This window comes from Liolophura sinensis, chromosome 6, assembly GCF_032854445.1.
Source record: "Liolophura sinensis isolate JHLJ2023 chromosome 6, CUHK_Ljap_v2, whole genome shotgun sequence".
Lineage (NCBI taxonomy): Eukaryota > Metazoa > Mollusca > Polyplacophora > Chitonida > Chitonidae > Liolophura > Liolophura sinensis.
Window position 1 is genome coordinate 11,649,806 of NC_088300.1, and position 19,758 is coordinate 11,669,563.

At 38.6% G+C, this 19,758-nt stretch overlaps 3 protein-coding genes across 7 annotated transcripts; 2 read left to right on the top strand and 1 right to left on the bottom strand.

Moving 5' to 3' along the window:
• Positions 1–2,548: 2,548 nt before the first annotated feature.
• Positions 2,549–4,741, top strand: LOC135468963 (uncharacterized). The gene is made up of 3 exons (XM_064747460.1): positions 2,549–3,323; positions 3,587–3,703; positions 4,237–4,741. Exons 1-3 carry the CDS (start codon positions 2,917–2,919, stop codon positions 4,484–4,486), a joined length of 774 nt encoding a protein of 257 aa, XP_064603530.1. The 5' UTR covers positions 2,549–2,916; the 3' UTR covers positions 4,487–4,741.
• Positions 4,742–6,426: 1,685 nt separating this feature from the next.
• On the bottom strand, positions 6,427–9,933 carry LOC135469014 (damage-control phosphatase ARMT1-like). The gene is made up of 4 exons (XM_064747532.1): positions 9,834–9,933; positions 9,207–9,442; positions 8,072–8,231; positions 6,427–7,364 (listed from the first exon to the last, which is right to left on the bottom strand). Exons 1-4 carry the CDS (start codon positions 9,849–9,851, stop codon positions 6,597–6,599), a joined length of 1,182 nt encoding a protein of 393 aa, XP_064603602.1. The 5' UTR covers positions 9,852–9,933; the 3' UTR covers positions 6,427–6,596.
• Positions 9,934–12,713: 2,780 nt separating this feature from the next.
• Positions 12,714–17,995, top strand: LOC135468979 (N-alpha-acetyltransferase 80-like). 5 transcript variants are annotated; one of them, XM_064747486.1, is made up of 6 exons: positions 12,714–12,839; positions 14,159–14,275; positions 14,460–14,593; positions 15,368–15,443; positions 16,517–16,643; positions 17,542–17,995. In XM_064747486.1, exons 2-6 carry the CDS (start codon positions 14,184–14,186, stop codon positions 17,860–17,862), a joined length of 750 nt encoding a protein of 249 aa, XP_064603556.1. In that variant the 5' UTR covers positions 12,714–12,839; positions 14,159–14,183; the 3' UTR covers positions 17,863–17,995. The 5 variants fall into 5 exon arrangements, with proteins under 5 accessions (XP_064603556.1, XP_064603554.1, XP_064603553.1 ...); XM_064747484.1 differs by having other exon boundaries at positions 12,722–12,942; XM_064747483.1 differs by having other exon boundaries at positions 12,723–12,868.
• Positions 17,996–19,758: the final 1,763 nt, after the last annotated feature.

Consider the following 19,758-nt stretch of genomic DNA (forward strand, 5'->3'; position numbering starts at 1 on the left):
CGAACTCATAGCAATCGCATTGGTAAGAGGCTCCTGGGTCATTGCGTCGCGCTGGCGTACTAAGGCACCGAGCGGTCAAATCGCCAGTTGCTTACTCAATGGTATGATGGGCAATTAATATTCCTTATGGCATATTAACGTCTGAATTACTGTAAGTTCGTGATAGTCAAGCAAAGGAAATTAAAAATTTGTTGCAAATTTCTCACAATCTTCTAATATGCAACCTATATGTTTTGGTGTAAATGTGACAAAAATAACTGACTCAGTCAAGTTCATTTAAGAGCAGTAGCAGCGGGAGCTGTAAGAAATACATTCAAGCACTGTCAAGACCTCTAATCCTGAATGAAATGAACGATTATGGCGTAATGCAATTTCGGCAAGCGCTCTGAACAATTTCACAGAAGTCAGATCTTAAGTATCCACTCCCGATGGCGGACTTGCTTACACGGGTCGATGGTCCTATATGGCGTTGGATGACACTTCGACCTCCTGCATATTAGCACTATATCTTACAGATCGCGCTAATTTTAAATCATCAGCAACTCCACGGAATGTCAGACATAAATTTATTTTAATTCTTTTTAGAATTATCCCTATATCACATTCCACTGAGTTATATGGAAAAGATTTACTTTCATCGCAACCGGAAGCACTGGCGAATTTAACCGCCAATATAAAAACCATAAAATTGTCCAATCGCAGACGCGATAATTAATGTCAAATGATTTAATGTCAAAGGTCCTGTGATATACTGACAGAATATCAGAATAAACGCGCAATAATGTATCAGTGGTTTTCAACGTTGAAATCGTAGTGTGCGCGCATGCATTGTTACACGTTAGTACATGTATATGTGCATTTACCAGTTTTGTGCTGATACTTATATATAATTAGCTTGATAAATTGCGCGTGTTTTGTATTAATCAGTCCATAAACCATTTTTTTGTTTGTTTAAATCATATGAATGCACACGAGAGTAGTCCACATCACCCCGCGATGCACGTAGCAGTCTCATTAGATGGTTAACTAGCCCACTTGCCGCGACCATGTAGCAGACCTGTGGCCGATGAGGTCGCGTGTTCGAATCCACCTCACCGCTGTTTCATCTGTGACTTAAAGATAAAAGGTTTGTTAGATACCCTGACCAAGGTCGGTGGTTTCCTCCAACCATAAACCTGGCCACTGTCATATAAGGTAAAACTGTTGAGCTTTTTTTTTTGGCTCCCTGCGTGTTTTTTTCCCTTGCCTCTTCTCAATTTCCTCCACTCAATAAGCTGTTTTAACCTCAGTCAAATAAATTATTAAACATAATATCAGCTTAATTCAAACGGGCGATACCGAGCATTCTACATTTCTTTAAATTAATTTCTGAGTATGTGCATTTATAATTCCCATTCATGCCTTTCATCCACTTTATGAAATGTACTAGGTTTCGATTATATACATGATATAGGCTTATTGATTCATTAAATACTAATACGACCATATTGTTAATTTTAGTGTTTTGTCATAGATGTCAACAAGTACACATTGCTGTCGGTGCACGTTATCTAGCAGTCGAGTAGCTTTAAAATTGTCATAAGCATGCAGCAAACAGGGCATGCAACAAAACAACATGTTTAGAAATCACTGGTCTTTCTTAAATCAGCTCAGCCAGTCTGTGTATTGATTCGTTTTAATAGATACGACTAACTGATATTATTCAACATGGGCATAATCCCGCACAAGAACAGCCACACCTTTGAAGCTTAATTATCCAACCATGTGTTCACGTAAGTACCAATGTGTAATTATCTCTTTTGGGGCACGACTTGGGTGCAGCGATTTGTGTCAGTTGGAAACACGACGTTTTGGGATTATCGCCAATGTTTGATGGAAAATACCAATAGGTCAATTTGAGATTATCTAAATCCAAATGTATCCGCTTGAGGATTACCTAGGCCTGTACGTATTTAGCCCAGTACATACATGTGTGGGGCTTATGTAAACCCTCTAAATCAGACGGAGTATAAAAGGCGTGTGCTGTCGATTAGAAGACAAACCGCTATACCTCATACCATAAACCAACAAGGACACATATTACTCCAGTCCGCATAGTTCAATTATAAGAAAGAACATCAAGTGGTTTGAGTGGTTTAAGCAGTGCGCATACCGATCTACGGGGTGCCCAATGGAATCCGAAAGTCCTCTTCTTAACTTTCGCAGAAAAAAGAGTTTCAGTCAATCCTCTGGATTCCCAAACTATGCTGTCCGACTTTTGGAGAAACGGGGACACACTGGATTCCATAAGCGTCTGCTCGACGACATCCTGCAGTAGTGGCTACCTTAGTGACACAAGCACTTCTTTTGATGACGCAGAAGACTGGGAAACCGAGATGCACTCGAAAGTCGCCAAGGCTGTCCGCGATCTGGAAATCAAGTCATGGCGACGGCGGGTGGCCAATAAAAAACGAATGGAAAGACGCGGATCTTTGAAAAGGACCATCTCTACCCTTCAATAGTTATTACTGAGTATACAGAAGAGGAGGCGAAGGAAGCAGACCCTGAGCAATGGATAGAATGGGGAGAGCTAGGCCTTCTCCAGAATGGACTTGAAGTTAAGACCAACAGTCAAACAATCAGATCGGTGTCCGGTACAGACTGCAAACACGTTGAGAATACATCTTTCCAAAGCGCCCCAAGTACAGAGTCAAATGAAGAATTTCACAGTTTAAAGAACAAGGGAAAAGGTATAATTACACACCAATCTAGAACACACGTGGAAGAAAATACAGAAATATTGTCCTTGAGCCTAAGCAATATCGTGATCTTGAAACGGATCAGGGAAGGAGTAAATCAAAGTTACCAGCAAAAGAGTACGATGACTTCGTACAGGCAAACAGTAATGGCCAATCTGAGCGTGACTGTAGCAAACAAATGTGTTCAGGTTTGGCGCCGTTGAACTGGCTGAGTCCACGTACAGAAAGACAGGCACACAACAACAACCATTCCGCTGCAGATGACTTAGACAACATATTTGATGAGTTGAGACATTTCCCCGACGGCGACAAGGACTTCGATTGTGACAGAATACAGAGAACGAGTACACCTGAGTGCAAGCGACAGAGCCCATACCAAGAGGAAACACTCGCGTCCGACCTCGCGGCCGCTTTCGAGGAACTCTTGCAGATAGATAAAAAGTATCACCGTAAAGAGCATTCAAAACGCTATGTAAGCTCTTCCTCACCAGAAGATAAAGTTGAAGGAAATGTTAAAGCCTCAGTCCAAAGATTTGAAGACATTTTGGCCAAAACAGTTTCGCAAAGTCACAGATGGCGTGGAGAGTAAGTGATGAACGCTGCTAGTTTGATTAGTTTTACTTATTTCAATGATAGGGGTATTTCTCGGTCCGAGATATGAAAATTTGTAAATTAACAATTTTGTAAATTATGTTATTTTAATTTCGGTTACTTGACACTGGTGCCATCATGTGATATGCTCTTCAAGTATTTCACGAAGTTTGATACAGGTATCTAAGTCAAGATAACATATGAGCCTATTGTCATGGCAACGTTCATAATTACAATATTTCATGTTTGCTTTTTAGGGGTTATCAGAGGTCTGAAGTAAGACTAACCGCGGAAACAGGTCACCTTGTATGGAAGAAACCAAGAGGCACTCTGGAGCTGGTCATCGGGGAGGGAGACAAAACCAAGGCCTTCAGGTAAGCAAACAGTTCCAGATATACCATTCATCTGTGTCCCTACGGTTGGTTTATAGTTATTCTTTGTTTTGATGTTTATAGCCGGATTATGTGTAAAATAATCTACCGCTCTCCCATGCAGCTATCTGTCTTAAAGCCGCAGATGAACTTTTCAAATGACAATGGCGTTGAACATTATACGTTGCACATTGAACAATTAACGTCTCACTGATTGAAGTGCTTCAATACCTGTCTGCATAAAGTTTTAAATAATTCCCGTCAGGTCCCATAATTTCAAGCTCCTCATTCGCTGGCTTAATGCCGGTGAGGGTCCTAGCTGTGAAGTGCATGATTAAACATGATTAAATAGAGGACAATATGCTTTAAGCCTAAGGCGTATAAGTTTCATGGCGTGAAATGCGCATGTCAAGTAGGTGCACAGGCAATGATATTGTAGCCATCTAGCTAAGACACTTGTCTTCCCTATGTAATAACGACGGCCGTGCCAGAAGAATGCTGGTATGAATTAACATGAACTTTGAATTTTTCAACAGATGTTACCTTGACCCACAGAATTCAGGTGTGAAACTCAGTCACCTTAACAATGATGGGCTACTGGAAATGGTACTGGATGGCACAGAAAGTCCCAGATGTTCCCGCAGTGAGCGCCGAGTCACCAATCAAATAGGGCTGAAGGAAAACTACTTCCGGTTTGAGTCGTATGAAGGACACGTGAGACTACTGTTGGACCCACTTCTGGACTCAAAATGGGACTTCTTCAAAATGAATTATGTCATACTGTGATTTTTTCTGTTTAATTTGAAATCTCAAAGATTTATTATCACTACAATGATGTGTGTATATTGACGTATCATTTTAAGGAGGAGGCATTCAACTCAATCTAGTTGGTTTTTGGTGGTACCACAACAGGTAATAGATCGATTGCAAAATGACACCATCATTGGTGTGCGCTATGCATTGTGGGATTCTACACGGGTTTGATTACAATACCAGAGTGCTTTATCCAAAATATGCTTTATACAAGTCATTTTGTATATCAAACCAGAGTTTCAACCAGAGTAAATTCGCAGTAGAGACATCCCGCAAAAAGTCGAAAATTTCGTATAAGCTTGTGTTCGTTGGGAGGATAGTGCCATGCTAAATGATAGGACGTAAACAATTTAAATGACCAACGAGCAGACATTGACTATTTTCACTTAAAAATGTAATTACCGGACCAAATTTGTTCCATTGGTCCCGGAGTATTGCAGGCACCTGTTCTCGTTTTGACACCTACTTTTTGAAGTTTTGCACATTACGCCAAGGGTGAATTTATAACAGTCGTTACTCAAGTTTTCTTTGCTTGAGACTTCAATTCAAAACAACTACTATTCGCTATCCAGATTGGAACGGTTTTGGCAAACAAAGTGAAAGGAAACATGAAAATGTACTGTAAAACGAAGAGTATGGTTTTAAGAATATGCCAAAAATATTCCTTAATAATCCCTCTATTTTATGACGGAAATTTAGTCAACATCCTAAACCCGTCTTACGAAATGAAAACCAAGCGTTTCATGTATCCTTTAACGAAGTTAACCACTTGTTCTGTGTCATATGAAATTGGAGTTATTAAGTTAGATCACATGAAATCCTGCTATACACTGCAAGTTCATAGGCGTCAATATGGTACAGGTTATAATTACATGGACCAAACAAAATTCTTAAGTCAGTTTTCGTAACTTTTCTGTCACGTCACAACGACTTAGTGTAAGTTACAGTAAGTGTTTTTGAATAGGACTCCTGGATGGCGTAGATTTATAATCAATGTTTGAGCGAAGCAGTCATTTTTAGGTGTTATGAAGGCGCCAGGCTTATCCCTGAATGTCTTTGTAGCTCGTTAAATCCATAATTAAAACAGGTCAACCCATGATCTACCGCAACACAGCTCACTCAACGGGCTATGGCAGAATCCATACCTTTTTTATCATATTGTGATAATTTCACCCCTTTAGATAACATCAGACATTAATATCTAGTTTTGTCAGTCTTGACTCCATAACTGTCTACATCAATGTTTTTATTAGCGAAGAATAAAATTAAAGGATTCCATATCAATCCATAAGAAACATTTGTAATGGTGCAATAGGAACATCGTTTATAAAACTTTTAAATGGGTCATTTGTAAAAGAACATGTTTGTACCTGTAAATACGCAATATCATACAAGAACAATGTTACATATGCTAATTTTCCACTTGATCTCTATCGCCATTGGGAAACAAAACAGAAACAAAATTAAGACCATGACATTGTCATATATTTGTTTTATATTTTATTATTATTTACCATGACCATTCTAATAACCTTAACCATTCACCAACTTGACAGCCTTGCCTTGGCATGAAACATCCACCAAGATTAGGTCATGAAATCCCCCATTAGTTATCATCAAATTTCATTAGTTACATTTATTAAACCATTTAGTTCACCACAATTGTATTAAAGAACTAGTAGCCCCAAGTTGGATATCTGATCCTGGATATGTTTGTATTAGGAGATCCTGTTGACAACATTTTCATGATTTTACAATAAACTTCTGAAACCACTGTCAAGCCTTCCTTTAATCATTTATCCGCAATACAAATGCAAATCAGAATAAATAGTTTATAAACATTACCTTATCAATATTTATTACTTTTTCTCCTTTTTTATGAATATGTACATGTATTCACATTTTGCCCACATTGTAAATAAGTCATTCAAGCTGACAACCCTCTGCAGTTTCATTCAAAAAACTCAAATCATACTGCAGATGCACAAAATGTGTCAAAATGTTCTCTTATACAAACGCTTGGAGAACTACGTATAGGTTTGTTTTTTACTATGCAATAGTTGAATTCTCCCAAGGAATTGTTCTAAGCTTCTCTTAAACCACTGTAGCATATAACAGACCAGTTTCCATTGGTCATCCATTTTGGGTCCTGACTTTCAACCTCTTTGGCCTGTTCAGGCTTTAGGCCAACCACAACGTCTGCCTTCAATGCCCTTAATGAGCACAAGGGGGCAGGGTGGAAACCCCTGAGTGCTGTGTCAAAAGGGGTCGCCGGATCCCAGTTAAGATCGCCAACCAATTTACGATAGTTCAAGTCTCCCTTCAGAAGAATTGCGTCGGCCTGTGCCAGATCCTTGTACAAATCAGCTGATCTCATCCTCATTTCTGAGTAATCAAATGGCAGACACCAGAAATCATGAACTTTATACACCCAGGTTTTGTCTGTCAGGTACTTCCTCCATTTGCGACCAAACTCGGACATGGTTGCATTGTTGCTGGCGTGGAACTGTTCCACAGTCCACTCCCAGTCATCTGTTGTTACATCGGAGACAAACCATGGCATTGTCTTGCCATGGAAGTGAACCGTGTTCACCAGACCCATGGCAATGAGGACCTCAGCCAGACAGAGGTCAGTAACAAGTTCAAACCCAGCATTGTCCAGCACAATGTCCAGTCTTACTTTCCCTGGATTAGCTTTCTGTGCAGTGGTCAGTTTCTCCCAAAGTTTCTCTGTATCGTCACGTAAGATGTGGGGTTTTAGCATTGCCAGCTGCTGTATTGGGCTGGTCTTCTGAAAGTTCTCTGACCCAGCCGAGATGGACAGGTCACATTTATTTCCCCAAAGACACACCTGTGGATGTTGTGCAATTTAAAAAAATGAACTGGTTATCAATTTATTTATTTATCTGATTTGGATTTTACACCGTATCAAGAATAATTTCACTCATACAATGATATCAGGTTTATCTTATGTAGGTTGTTATGAAGGTACACTTCAGAATTTTATAAAAATTGCATTTGAAAACACACCTTACAGGCATAAAATATATTATGTTCAAAAATACAAGGCAAGACTTCACGTTCTCCCTGTTTCTGTGAGACGTGTTCATTTTTGGTGTAGACATCTTTAAAATATGGACATATTTAATTTGAATACAGCCATTAACCAACTTTGAACATTTACATTGCTCTTTAGCTTTTCTTATTTTTTCTTGTTTGCACTTCCTTGGACAAATGCACTAACATACTCTAACCCAAGACACCGACACACTCAGTTGCAAAACATAGCATGGTGGTTCAGACCCATGAAAAGCCTGAATACAGAAGATATCAATGATTTTCATGGATCTCCAACTACATGTATACTAGAGATTCTTTTGAGATGTGTCACATTTAGCCATTTTCTTACGGCCTGGACATCAAAGTCACTGTGAGAGAGATACAATGTTAAGCTTAATGTGAAAATATCATTAAAGTAAATTAGGTATGACAGTGTGACTTTGAAATATTTCTGCAAACTATTTTAGCAAATGTAAGAATAAAACGGCCGTCAAGTACCTCTAAATACTGCTGGAAGACTTCCCTGTTTTTCTCTGCCCACTGTAGTGTTGGTATCACCTCCTTTAGGTGTTCGACCAGCGTTATAATACTGGCTTGGGACGATACAAACCCATGACGCTTCTGATCACAAAAAACATCCAATGTCTTCAATAGTTTACTGCAACAATGTAACAACGCAAAGTAACACCACTGGAATAATGGTCAAGTCTGTAATTTAACTGTATTTTCATACTGCTATCTTTCAACAACAGTAACAATGTTCAGAGTAACAAACTGGCTGTTCTTTTTGCCATGTACCTGTGCAAGCAGACAAATGTTCATAGGTACATGTACAAATGTCAAGAGGCCTTCTTTCACTCAATAAAAGCGTCACACTAAATTTACTGTAATACGAGTAAAAGATGCCACATTGTACAAATGTGTCACAAATTGTACATTTCACGGAATGACTGCCCCTCAAATCTCCATCTTCAAAGCCGTCACTTGAAGGCTGACTAAAGGGAGACAACTGACTCATAACACATCGGTGAAATTGGAAGTTAAAGTTATGATGCTCCTGCCCGTTTTCAACAAAAATTTAACTGTCTCTCAAAACTGCATAATGATCCTCCTAAACCCCTCACAAAAAGGACCATGGGGTCATTTTGGCTCCCACTTTTGCAAGCCCTTAATAGCTATATTTAACTGTTGTTTACTCGCCCTGTATGCAGAATTTTTCATTGCTCACTGTCAGTTTTATGGGTGGAGGAAATGAAATGCCACAGCATAAACCACCTTTGGCAAGTTACTGACAAATTTTCCTACAGTGATGTACAGATGTGCACACTGTATCGGCGGATAACACATTGTCTTTAATCGATGTCAGACTGAACAAATAGTCACATGAGGAAAGATCTTGTGAGATCATATCAAGATGCTTTATAATGCGATGATGGTTCAAGTATTGTAGCCGATTCCCCCATGTCATACCTGACTTTACACAAAATTTGAAGTTTCATCACAATACTTGATTTTAGCTACTGGATATGGAAACTTTGATATATTTGTTTTTAGAGAACACTGATGAGGTGGTCAAAATTTTATTATCCATGGCAGGAGGAGTGGCTGTGTAGAATTGTCGCCTGATGTGTACCTCAAGTGTACAGCCTCTTTGATCCTCCTGTACATGTAGCACTCCACATACAGCCAGGCTGACTTAAACCAGCACGGAGCCTCCCTATGTTTCGCTGTCTCCTCATCCAGGTACTGGTTCCATATTGCCGTGTCAGAGCCGTCATCTTCCAGAGCTATCACATGCTTATTGGTCTGCACTTCATTCTTTAGTTTGGACATCCGACCAGCAATTGCCTTCAAGTCTTCAACACCTTCCTATAAAAAGTCAAATACATGTCTGAAAATATTGCATGAAATTCAGATTCTACACCTCTCAGCTTGATGGGCTATGGTAGATTCATATGACAATGCTTCTTCATTTAATTCAGAGCTATGCTGTACATGCATACATAGTGAAATAACAAACTGCAATGTGTACCTGTGAAATTGTTATCGGTACAGAGGAGCATGGGATGGAGCTTTGGATGGGGACAAGGTGATGGTGTTTGTGACAGCACCCTTTTTTCTAGTGCAAGGTAAACAAAGTGTAATAAGCCTGACTGTTCTTAAAAAAAGTGCCTCATCACCCATTTGATTTACACATTTGAATCCATGCAGAGCATTTCAAAGTTTTTGACCTGCTAAATTTTTGTAACCACAAATTTACCTCTCCATACTCTTCCATCACTTTGTCCTTCTTCCTGTGGACATTGTCTGCAACTGTAGTGATGATCACAGGCAACCTCTCACGGATTGTGACATTGGCAAACTGTCTGCAAACACATAATAATAATTTTTTTTGATAATAATAATTTCAAAAATTTACATTTTTACACAGTGATAATTAAGCATGATTTTTTAAAATAGAAAATAATCCATACTGAGATGATTTTCCAAGCTTTGAACTGTTTGTAGAGTTTAAGATGGAAGACCTTGTACGTGGCAAAACTCAACCAACCTGTCAACAACAAACTGTGAATGTGCATGTATCACCCTCACTGCCATACATTTTATGCAAATGTAAAGCCAAATAGACAACGCATTGCTCCCTGTCAGCCAGTTCTCATGTAGGGGCAAAGGGGTTCTAAACTTGTGTTATCATCTGATGCCACATCTGTCATTTCCTAAGTCAGGGATTTATGTCTTTACTCAAGGTGGCACCAAATTTATGGCGGTGTAAAGGACAATGTCCTCGACAGATGCAGTTATTGCAGCTGCTGTTGACAGGTAAATAAGTATATGTGGTTTTTCCTCATGCATGAGCTATTATGGGTTATGATACTGTATCCTGTTCTATTTTAGTTTCGAACACTCACGTTCTTGTAGATTTCTAAACTTTTACACCCAACAGAAAGTGAAGGCCCAACATATAATTAATTTTTTTTTTTCTTTAGATGGTGAGGGAGCTAAAATCTTATTCCGAATCTATCATGCCTAGGTTAAATATGCTCCCTTTACACCTCCAGTAGTCTCCTCACTTGACTAAAGAGATGATTTGCCCAGAGCTGATGATTTGTCCAGAGCAGCTACAACGTATGTCACATAAAAACTATGAGTATTAATCTGCGGTAACAGTTTGAACCAAAATGATATGTTCAATAAAGTGTCAGATCTGATAAACATGCCCATGCATGTCCACCCTCTACATAATCACCTTAACTAACAAGTCTTGCTGGCATATATCTGTAGTTAGTAACATTAAAGGATACATGAAATGCTTTGGTGTTATTTCTTAATGTGCAGATTATGACATGTAATAGCATTTAACACTACAAACAAATTTTTCAAATTTCACTTTGGAGGGTAAAAATGGCTTCAAAGTACAGTTTTCTTTAGGCCCCATCGGTCAGTCCTGAAATTAAGTAGCTTGCAGCGGTGACATCAACAATGATCCCTCTTTAAAAAGAACTGTGTGAGGGACAGAAAAAAAAATGGGTCTGGTCGCATGAGGGTGGGGGTTTGGGAAACAGACTCAATGGGGGTGGATGGACGGGCACAGCGGGCGACACCCTGGCCTGAAGAAGCCATGCAGTATCTGTGTACATCTCACCTTGCCCATGGTTCATTGGGCTCGGGGCACTTAGGGGTGTTCATCGAGTTCCGAGCAAGATCAGGGATGATGTAATTTCCAAAAAAATCTGATCTTCGAGGGAAAATATGCATAATATAGGGAGGTCATTAACAGGTATAAAATACCCCCAAAATGAAATTTTTTGAATAAAAAATCCGGGGCACAATTTTCTTTATTTGGCACAGAAACATAATCTTTGTTTTCAAGTTTCTTTTCAGGTATCCTTTAAGAATATAAAAATATGTATTTGTAATAAATAATGTTTACATCTTGTTACTTCCAAATATAAAAATACTCCACTGACTATAAATAAAAATGCAAAACAAAATGAAAAGTGTGATACTGCTCTTAACTGAGTACAAGAGTAACTGTATTTAAGTTAACCTGAATATTCCGAGAAGTTACTCTGCGAACTTGCAGCAGATATTGTGATTGGCCTGAAAGCATGCTGCAGTTCCAGACAGAAGTTGCTTCATTTAACATGATTAAGAGTTTCAGTGTGTAGGGTGTGTGTGACATAAGCAGGTCGTGTGCACAAAATGGCAGGTACAAGTGAAAGCGTGAATGGAGAAGAGATGTTGAAGACTTTGTTCATCAAAATATTGTTCAACATGAACTTTACCAGGCAAGAAACTGTCGACGAGGAGAGAATGACTGTAAGTGCTTGTATGTAGGTGAAACAAGAAGATAAGGTGGGTAATTTAGCGTTAGCAATGTTCTTTGGAAATGTCAAATGGAGCGAGTTCTGACCAGAACTACAGCATGTCGTCAGTCTTATAACAATATCTGCTATAAGTTCTAGTCAGAAAATTCGGACTATATTTTAGTCTGGTTCCTTACTTAAAATGAACTCTTTTGTGGTAGAAATACAGAAGTCTGTGTTAAAAAAAGAGCATGACAATCTTCACAAAACAAGAAAAAAACACAACGCGCAAAATGTGAGGTTACTTCAAGTACCAGTACATTGGCAACAATCAGTGACAGCGGTGGATGCAGGTATTCCTTTTACTTGAAGAAATCGAGCCAAACATATGCTTCTTCGTCCAATAGGAGGCATTTGAAAGCTTTCCGCGCTGTAAGTCTCTAAACTTAACTACATATTTGTAACCATCGCCTCATCAGGCATTATCAAAGACTCAATTTTCGTGTGCCGGCAATCTTGACAACAATGGAGTAACATATTTATGCATAGTAAGGGTGTATATACAGCGGCCTGAATATTAGAAAACCCAAGAAACTTGTTAAAATTTGGTAAATAACACTAGCTTACTCAGGATATTTCGCTGACAAAGGTTCTGGGAGGATTGCCTTCGGCATGCTGGGTGATACTATAGGCACAGAAAACTAAATACTTGAGATATCCAAAAGGTCTTGCTAACAGTTATACGTGGTTAGTGCCGTTTTGATAGTTGTATGATTGAGATTTTCCAGTCAGGTTGTTGTGGCGAGAAATTGTCAAAACGTGCGCCTGGCGTGAATGTTCTAAAATATATTTATGCTCCTGTTCTCAGTTTTGAAAAAAATGTTTGGAAATTGTGCTGCGGACATAACTAGAATCACCTTCTTGGATGGCTGGTGTTTGAATGTTTTGAGCTGATACTGGTAAAAATGCAAAGCGCTGCAGTTTGCCGGTAATGTCCATCTAGACTACTTAATTTAGGCCGACTCCCGTTTTCGTATATGAGAGAGCAACTTTCAGTACAGTGTATGCATATTTTTCATTTGGTTTTTGGAGACAAAACTACATTGGTTGAATTGACCAGTTTCGGATTTACAAATAGCATAACTTGATCAGTCAGCAAAGAATAATTTCAGAATATGGTGGCAAACATTCAAAAAGGTTGAAGAATCACAGTAGTCCGAGCACAATGACTGGGGGTCCGGCGACATGCCACAGCTAGGTTTAGCAGCCATGCAATAATATAGCGTATCCAAATATTTTTCAACCAACAGTCTGTGTACTTGGACTACATGCATCTAGTCCATCTAGATGGACTCAGTGTGCTATTTTAAAATTTCTGACTCATTATAACACTGATTCATTGACTGTCAGAATTATAAAATAGCGCACCATATAGATGGACTAGGTAAGCTGTATGTCAGTTTTCACTATTTCAGTGAACTTGAATTGTGTGAATGATTACTGCAGTACCATACCGCACGTTTGTTCAAGTTGAACAAGTGCGGTACCGGTTAGCCAAGAAATCAGCTGTGAACTTTTAACATTGGGTAAGGTTTTTAGTTCAGATCAGCGATCTCCACGTATTAGTAAATATAAACCATCCTGTGACAGTGTTTTCAAGCTATATATGTAGGTATGGCTAATCATTCATACGTACAGTGTTTTGTATTTTTAGAACGGTACGTTTTGTATTTTTAGCAAGGTACGTAATAGATGTATGTATGTATGTATATATTCGTTGATTTTTACCTCGTACTTGACACTTTTTTAGTCATATTAGGATGAGGAGTCATTAGGTGTTTGTATATACATGTACAGTGTGTCATCGTGAGTCCATGCCGAAGACACCAGACGTGACACCCCACCCAGTCACATTACATTCACACCAGGCCAGCCAGTCTGGTTTCCTTGCCCTAATTAACCTCTCAGAACTGAGCGAGGCAGCAAGATAAAGAAGTACCATTTTGGTATTACCCAATTTTTATCCCAGGTCTACTGACTTTGGGCAAACGCTCTAACCATTAGGCCATGGAAGCAGAAGAAATAGATTAATCAATGCCTTAATTTCCAGATGTACTGGCAAATATGCTAGTGAAGATTGGTGTTAAGTTTGGATCAGAATTAAATTAAGCCATGACCAATCACCAAATGTATCTCATGAAAATGAGTGGTATACAGTGGTATGAGTAGGCTTACATTCAGATGTTTTTCTTTAAGTTGTACTGTATGTAATTTGCAGGTAGACATTACTGGTGGTGTTTTAAATGGAGCTTATACCTCTTCATAAACACCAGAACTACCTGGATGCCTGTGCTGAAGTTCTGAATGAAGAATGGCCAAGAAGCAAAAATGCTAGGTGTGTTGTTAAAATTTTAAATCCTTATAAACCGTATAGATAAAATCTTTGATAACTTTGTGAATTTGTTGAAATGTTGAAAATTAACTAAAAAAAATTTGCAGGAAACACCAATCAAATAAATAAATTAATTGATAGCCGTTATAGGAAAATAAATCTTTATGCTGTTTGTCCTTCAACACAGGCTTCACAGCTTGGAGAAGTCATGTGATCACCTACCTACCTGTCTGATACTTTTAGATGACAACAAGAAGGTGATTGGGCACAGTCGCCTCAGCCAGATGAGAGGTCGTGAAGGGGCATGTTTGGTGGAGTCAGGTAGACATTCACTTCTACTGTTAACTGCTCTGTCTCATTTTGTTATTGTGCAATTCAAAATATCAAGCAGTTTGTGCTATTCAGTAAATAGGAAATATCAGCAAGCTAATGTGATAGTGTAAACAATGCAGATTTTGAAAAAGAGCAACAAGCTGGGCAATTGACTGATCACTCCCAGTGATGGACATACCCAGAACATGTGAGTTTTGTTATTCAGCATTATGACAACACGGTGACGTTCATTTGTGCTGTGTCACTTTAGAATATATCCTAAACTACATATCAAGAAAAGGAAACCATGCATTTCATGCATCCTTTAAAGTTGGGTTTGCCTGTAACAAGGTCAATATCAGTGGTTTACATTAGTTTCCTCCCACTTTAAACTTGATTGCTGTCATCTAAGTGAAAATTCTTATGCACTTTTTTAAACATTAATCAGGTAAATAGATAAATTGTTATATACTCACTTTTGATTAAGATACTGGTAATAATACTGCTATTGTAAACATTTTCTTGTACAGGGATGAGTGTTACATATACTTCAACCTTGTCACATGTTTGCAAGGTGTTCAGTCAAGCATATTGTGAAGGTATTATTCTGTGTAGAATGATAAAATTATACTTTTTGTGAAGCCCTGAAATTGGCCAACTCAACCAATGTGGTTTTATCTCCAAAATCAAATTGAAGAAATGTGCAAAATTTGTACTGAAAGTTGCTCTTCATGTGCGAAATGGACGAGGAATTAGGGTAGCTTCAATCTTTAATTCCTTTAGTTGTTGTGCGGAAAACTGTTCGTGGTCAAGGTCATGGAAGAAGCATCATGGAGAAGACAGAGGAATACGCCAAAAGGTTTGTCCATTTTTATCACGAGTTGTGACAATAAGCCCAATTAACTTTAGGATGGGCATCCTGCACACCTGGAGAATTAACCTGTCATTCGTCAGTATGGCAATCAAATAAAAGAAATTATTACTGAATGCCATAGCCTTTTTTGTAGAATGTCTTGAATATGCACGTACCAGTATTTGGAAAGGTTTTTGGCCCGTTATAAACTATGATCCATGACAATCACTGGGGACTTTTCCTCCAAAGTGTTTGGCCTCTCTGCAGATGACAGCTAGTGTCTAGACCTGTGCAGCCACATGTTCACATCCATCATTTCATCTTGCCATAAAGGTGATTCCATCCACCATAAAGGTGTGATTTCATCCACCATAAAGGTGATTTCATCCAGCCATAAAGGTGATTTCATCCAGCCATAAAGGTGATTTCATCCACCATAAAGGTGATTTCATCCAGCCATAAAGGTGATTTCATCCAGCCATAAAGGTGATTTCATTCGCCATAAAGGTGATTTCATCCACCATAAAGGTGATTTCATCCAGCCATAAAGGTGATTTCATCCACCATAAGGGTGATTTTGTCCAGCCATAAAGGTGATTTCGTCCAGCCATAAAGGTGATTTCATCACCATAAAGGTGATTTCGTCCAGCCATAAAGGTGATTTCGTCCATTCATAAAGGTGATTTCATCCAACCATAAAGGTGATTTCATCCACCATAAAGGTGATTTCATCCAACCATAAAGGTGATTTCATCCAGCCATAAAGGTGATTTCATCCAACCATAAAGGTGATTTCATCCAGCCATAAAGGTGATTTCATCCAGCCATAAAGGTGATTTCATCCAGCCATAAAGGTGATTTCATCCAACCATAAAGGTGATTTCATCCAACCATAAAGGTTATAGACACCATGTAAGTACATTATTCTTGAACAAATTTCATATGTAACATACTTGATGATGTTTCTGAATCTTTTCAAAGGAGAACAATTTGCATGAAGTAGTTGCTCGTAGTGTGTACTGTTGGTTGCTTATTGGGAGCAAGTTAACTCTTGATCCATTTTTTAAAAATTTCCACAGGAAAGGTTTCCAAACAATGTACCTGACAACACATGATAAACAGGGATTTTACCAGAGACTGGGATATGAATTCTGTGAACCGGTGGTCAGCTTTGGAGGTGACTTTGCCAACTTGCCAGAGAGCTTTGTGAGTTATGGATATTTACACACTCACCAAAAGCCACAATCACTTGTTGTAATCGATCACTGGTCGTACCTTGTTCAACATGTTCATGACATTTCAGTGGAATACTTGTGTCAAGAACAGGTCATATATTAAGTTGATTTGTAAAATATTTTATATGTTGTAGAAAAGGAACAATGTGGGAAGTACAGAATAAAAATATGACATGACTCAAATCAAGAAACTCTTATTGCATACATTATGTAATGTTTATACATGTATCTTCCTAAAATCTTATTTCACTGTATGATGACTGTTCTTGTGCAGGCAAAGATATATAGGCTTGAGTGAACTGGATACTGTATTTTAGCTAAAGTTTAGCATTTTTTAAGTGATGCATTTTGTTTGACCCCTATTGATTCCTCCACACTTCTATTCTTCTAAAGAGTGTTTTGTAAAGTTTGGTGACTTCCTGATCAGAAAATTTTAAGTGTTGGCATCAGAAGTATTACATCCTTGAGAGGCATTTAGAAGTTGAGTTGGATAACATAACGAGATATATGGATAACAACTTCTGTTTATTTGGAAGCGATGTTTTGGTATAGATAATAAAACCATTATCAAGCATAATGAACAACCAGAGCAACTCTGCTTATGTAAGCACATAAAGTGATTAGTGTCAACACTTATTTATGTGCTTATATTAGTAGAGTTGCTATGGTAGTTCATTACACTTGGTAACAGTATTACTATCTATACCGAAACGTAGCATCCAAATAAACGGAAGCTTTTATCCATATATCTCGTTATGTTATCAAAAGTATTATTTAACCTGTTTCTGAAAGCACAGTTTTACACACCAAACTTTAGGTTAAATATTGTAGTCTGGTTTATTGTCAAAACCCTTATTTTTGTTTTGCAGTCAAAGGCATTGGCTGGTTTATCAGGATCTACGAAGCAAGAGTTGGGAAAAACTAAGCGAAAAGACAACACAGAAAGTGAATTCCACAGTATATCACAACATGTAGCACCTCAGCTACCCCCACAACCTCCACCTTCAACTGTCTTAGAACAACCTGCACCTTTAACACCGGCTGCTCCACCACCACCTTTAGCACCACTTGCAATACCACCACCCCCACCTGTGGCTACTTTGCCACCCAAAGAACCTGCATCACTAGTCAAATCATCCATTGTGCGATGGGATCCAGCAAAAGTTTCTTGGTTGAAAAAAGAGCTGTGATATGTTTTAATCTAAACATCACTGAAAGTGAGTGCCTGAGAGTGTCTTTCAGTGTTTGGTGGAATAGATACCTATTTGTACCATGAACTGATGTTGTTGATTAAAATTTGAACACATGTATGATGGTTCATTGGGAAAGATTTTTTTTGCATTGTAATTCTATTGATCTGATTTTTCATTCTTTTTCAAGACATGAAGTTAAGGCAATGAAGAACCTTTACCTTACTTTCTCAATAATTTCAGATGCATTTTCAGAAAATATATACCATGATGTCTCGCGGCGGTTGTTGTCTTAAGTTGTACAATCTTAGAGGATTTCCGCTAGTTGATCAGTGACAGCTGTTTATGCCTCTGTCACACCTCAATGCCTCTGTCACACCTCAATGAGCCTCACCAGCTTGGCAAGACAGGGAGAGATGAGACAGGCTGCCAGGTTTTTAAACCTTCACTTTTTGTGAAATAACTAATAATTTTTAAAACCAGATATGGAGTCATACTCTACATTATTCGTAACTTTTGAGCACACCTTTAGAGTGTTTAAATATGTAGATAAATATGTACGAGAATTTGGCAATTCTTTTCTTTACTTTAGACATGTATCAGGACACAGAACATATATGTTTAGGTCTTGCATCTGGAAATGACTCCAGAGCCTCCCATGTCCCAGGCATGCAGGTGCCAGATGAAATCTACATGGTTTGTATTCTCGTCCGGGAACTGGGAAATCTGGCCTTTCATCTTTTCAGTTGGATCTAACCACTTTGCGAACACTGTTTATGTACTTTGTGTCAAAATAAGCAATGCCTTTCACAACGATACGTACTCTTCAGAGATCGATAATCTTTCATGGTCGTCTGGTATGTAACCAGTCAGCTTTGAATTAAGGCATTTGAAAGTGTTACAGCCCAGTTTATCTAATTTAATGACATATATACCTTTTATATATATCTCATATATATCTTTTTCTGGAAATACTCGCTTAATATGTTACAGACAATCTTTTTTAAGGTAATCTAAAAGTTGTGGTCCACTGCTCCTCACCCTCCTCATCGTGCCTATTGGTTAACGGAAGCCACACCTAGTACCACTCAGCCCAATCCATCCCCAGTAAGTTGAGTGACCAAGTGTTCACTGGCTTAGTGTCAGTTGTACAGTGACTGTGCAGGGTATCATACTTGGTATCTTTGGCATGGAATTCCAGTGAGGCAGCACTAGCTATAAAACCGTTTCCAAACGCCACACTGCATACAGTGGAATGGTTATACATAACAAGTAGTGTTCTATTTTATGATGGTGCCTCGTGCTGTGTGCACAGTGGCATGCAATGGAAATTGACCTTAATGCTTAAATCGTTGCCCTCAAAGTTGCAAGACCTGGCCCGGGATCACAAAGCAATCTTAGACTAAAGTCAAAATTTCAGTCACTAAAATTGATCTATTCCTTTCCCTTATTTCAGCTGAAATTTGTTTTACAGTAACTTACCTAGGTATTAAATTGTCAGGCAATATTTTGACCTTGTTATGTAAGAAAAAAAAGAACAACTTTAATATGATCGGAAATTTTGACCTAAGTCTAAGATCGTTTTGTGATCCCATGGCCTGGGATAAGGGTCATACCAAGGACTCGTCTTTCCAAAGACTTCCAAAGGGAAGCTAGTACATGTGTGCCAGACTGATAGTAACTGCAGAACACTCAACAAGAATCATCTCTGAATACATAAGGACTGTGTCTCACCTTTTGTTTACAACCATGTCTCACTCCGTACAGAAGCGTTTCAGGGGGTACAAACAAATTGGTAGATAAGAACTTATCTCAACTGGTATAGAACAACTTATCTGATCAGAGGAGAAAAGTTTAGCTCACCAGGTACATAAGAACTTTCATGTAGGCAGGCAC

What these genes read in the sequence shown, in the direction of transcription:
- LOC135469014 (XM_064747532.1), bottom strand. An exon ending in AAAGAGGCTGTACACTTGAG is followed by an intron (nt 8,232 to 9,206) that starts GTACACATCAGG and finishes ACATTGTTGCAG; the next exon opens with TAAACTATTGAAGACATTGG. An exon ending in TCTTCCAGCAGTATTTAGAG is followed by an intron (nt 7,365 to 8,071) that starts GTACTTGACGGC and finishes CAACATCCACAG; the next exon opens with GTGTGTCTTTGGGGAAATAA.
- LOC135468963 (XM_064747460.1), top strand. Translation starts at nt 2,917, where the DNA reads ATGTGTTCAGGTTTGGCGCCGTTGAACTGGCTGAGTCCACGTACAGAA. An exon ending in AGTCACAGATGGCGTGGAGA is followed by an intron (nt 3,324 to 3,586) that starts GTAAGTGATGAA and finishes TTTGCTTTTTAG; the next exon opens with GGGTTATCAGAGGTCTGAAG. An exon ending in GACAAAACCAAGGCCTTCAG is followed by an intron (nt 3,704 to 4,236) that starts GTAAGCAAACAG and finishes ATTTTTCAACAG; the next exon opens with ATGTTACCTTGACCCACAGA.
- LOC135468979 (XM_064747486.1), top strand. Translation starts at nt 14,184, where the DNA reads ATGGAGCTTATACCTCTTCATAAACACCAGAACTACCTGGATGCCTGT. An exon ending in ACAGAGGAATACGCCAAAAG is followed by an intron (nt 15,444 to 16,516) that starts GTTTGTCCATTT and finishes AAATTTCCACAG; the next exon opens with GAAAGGTTTCCAAACAATGT. An exon ending in CCAACTTGCCAGAGAGCTTT is followed by an intron (nt 16,644 to 17,541) that starts GTGAGTTATGGA and finishes TTTGTTTTGCAG; the next exon opens with TCAAAGGCATTGGCTGGTTT.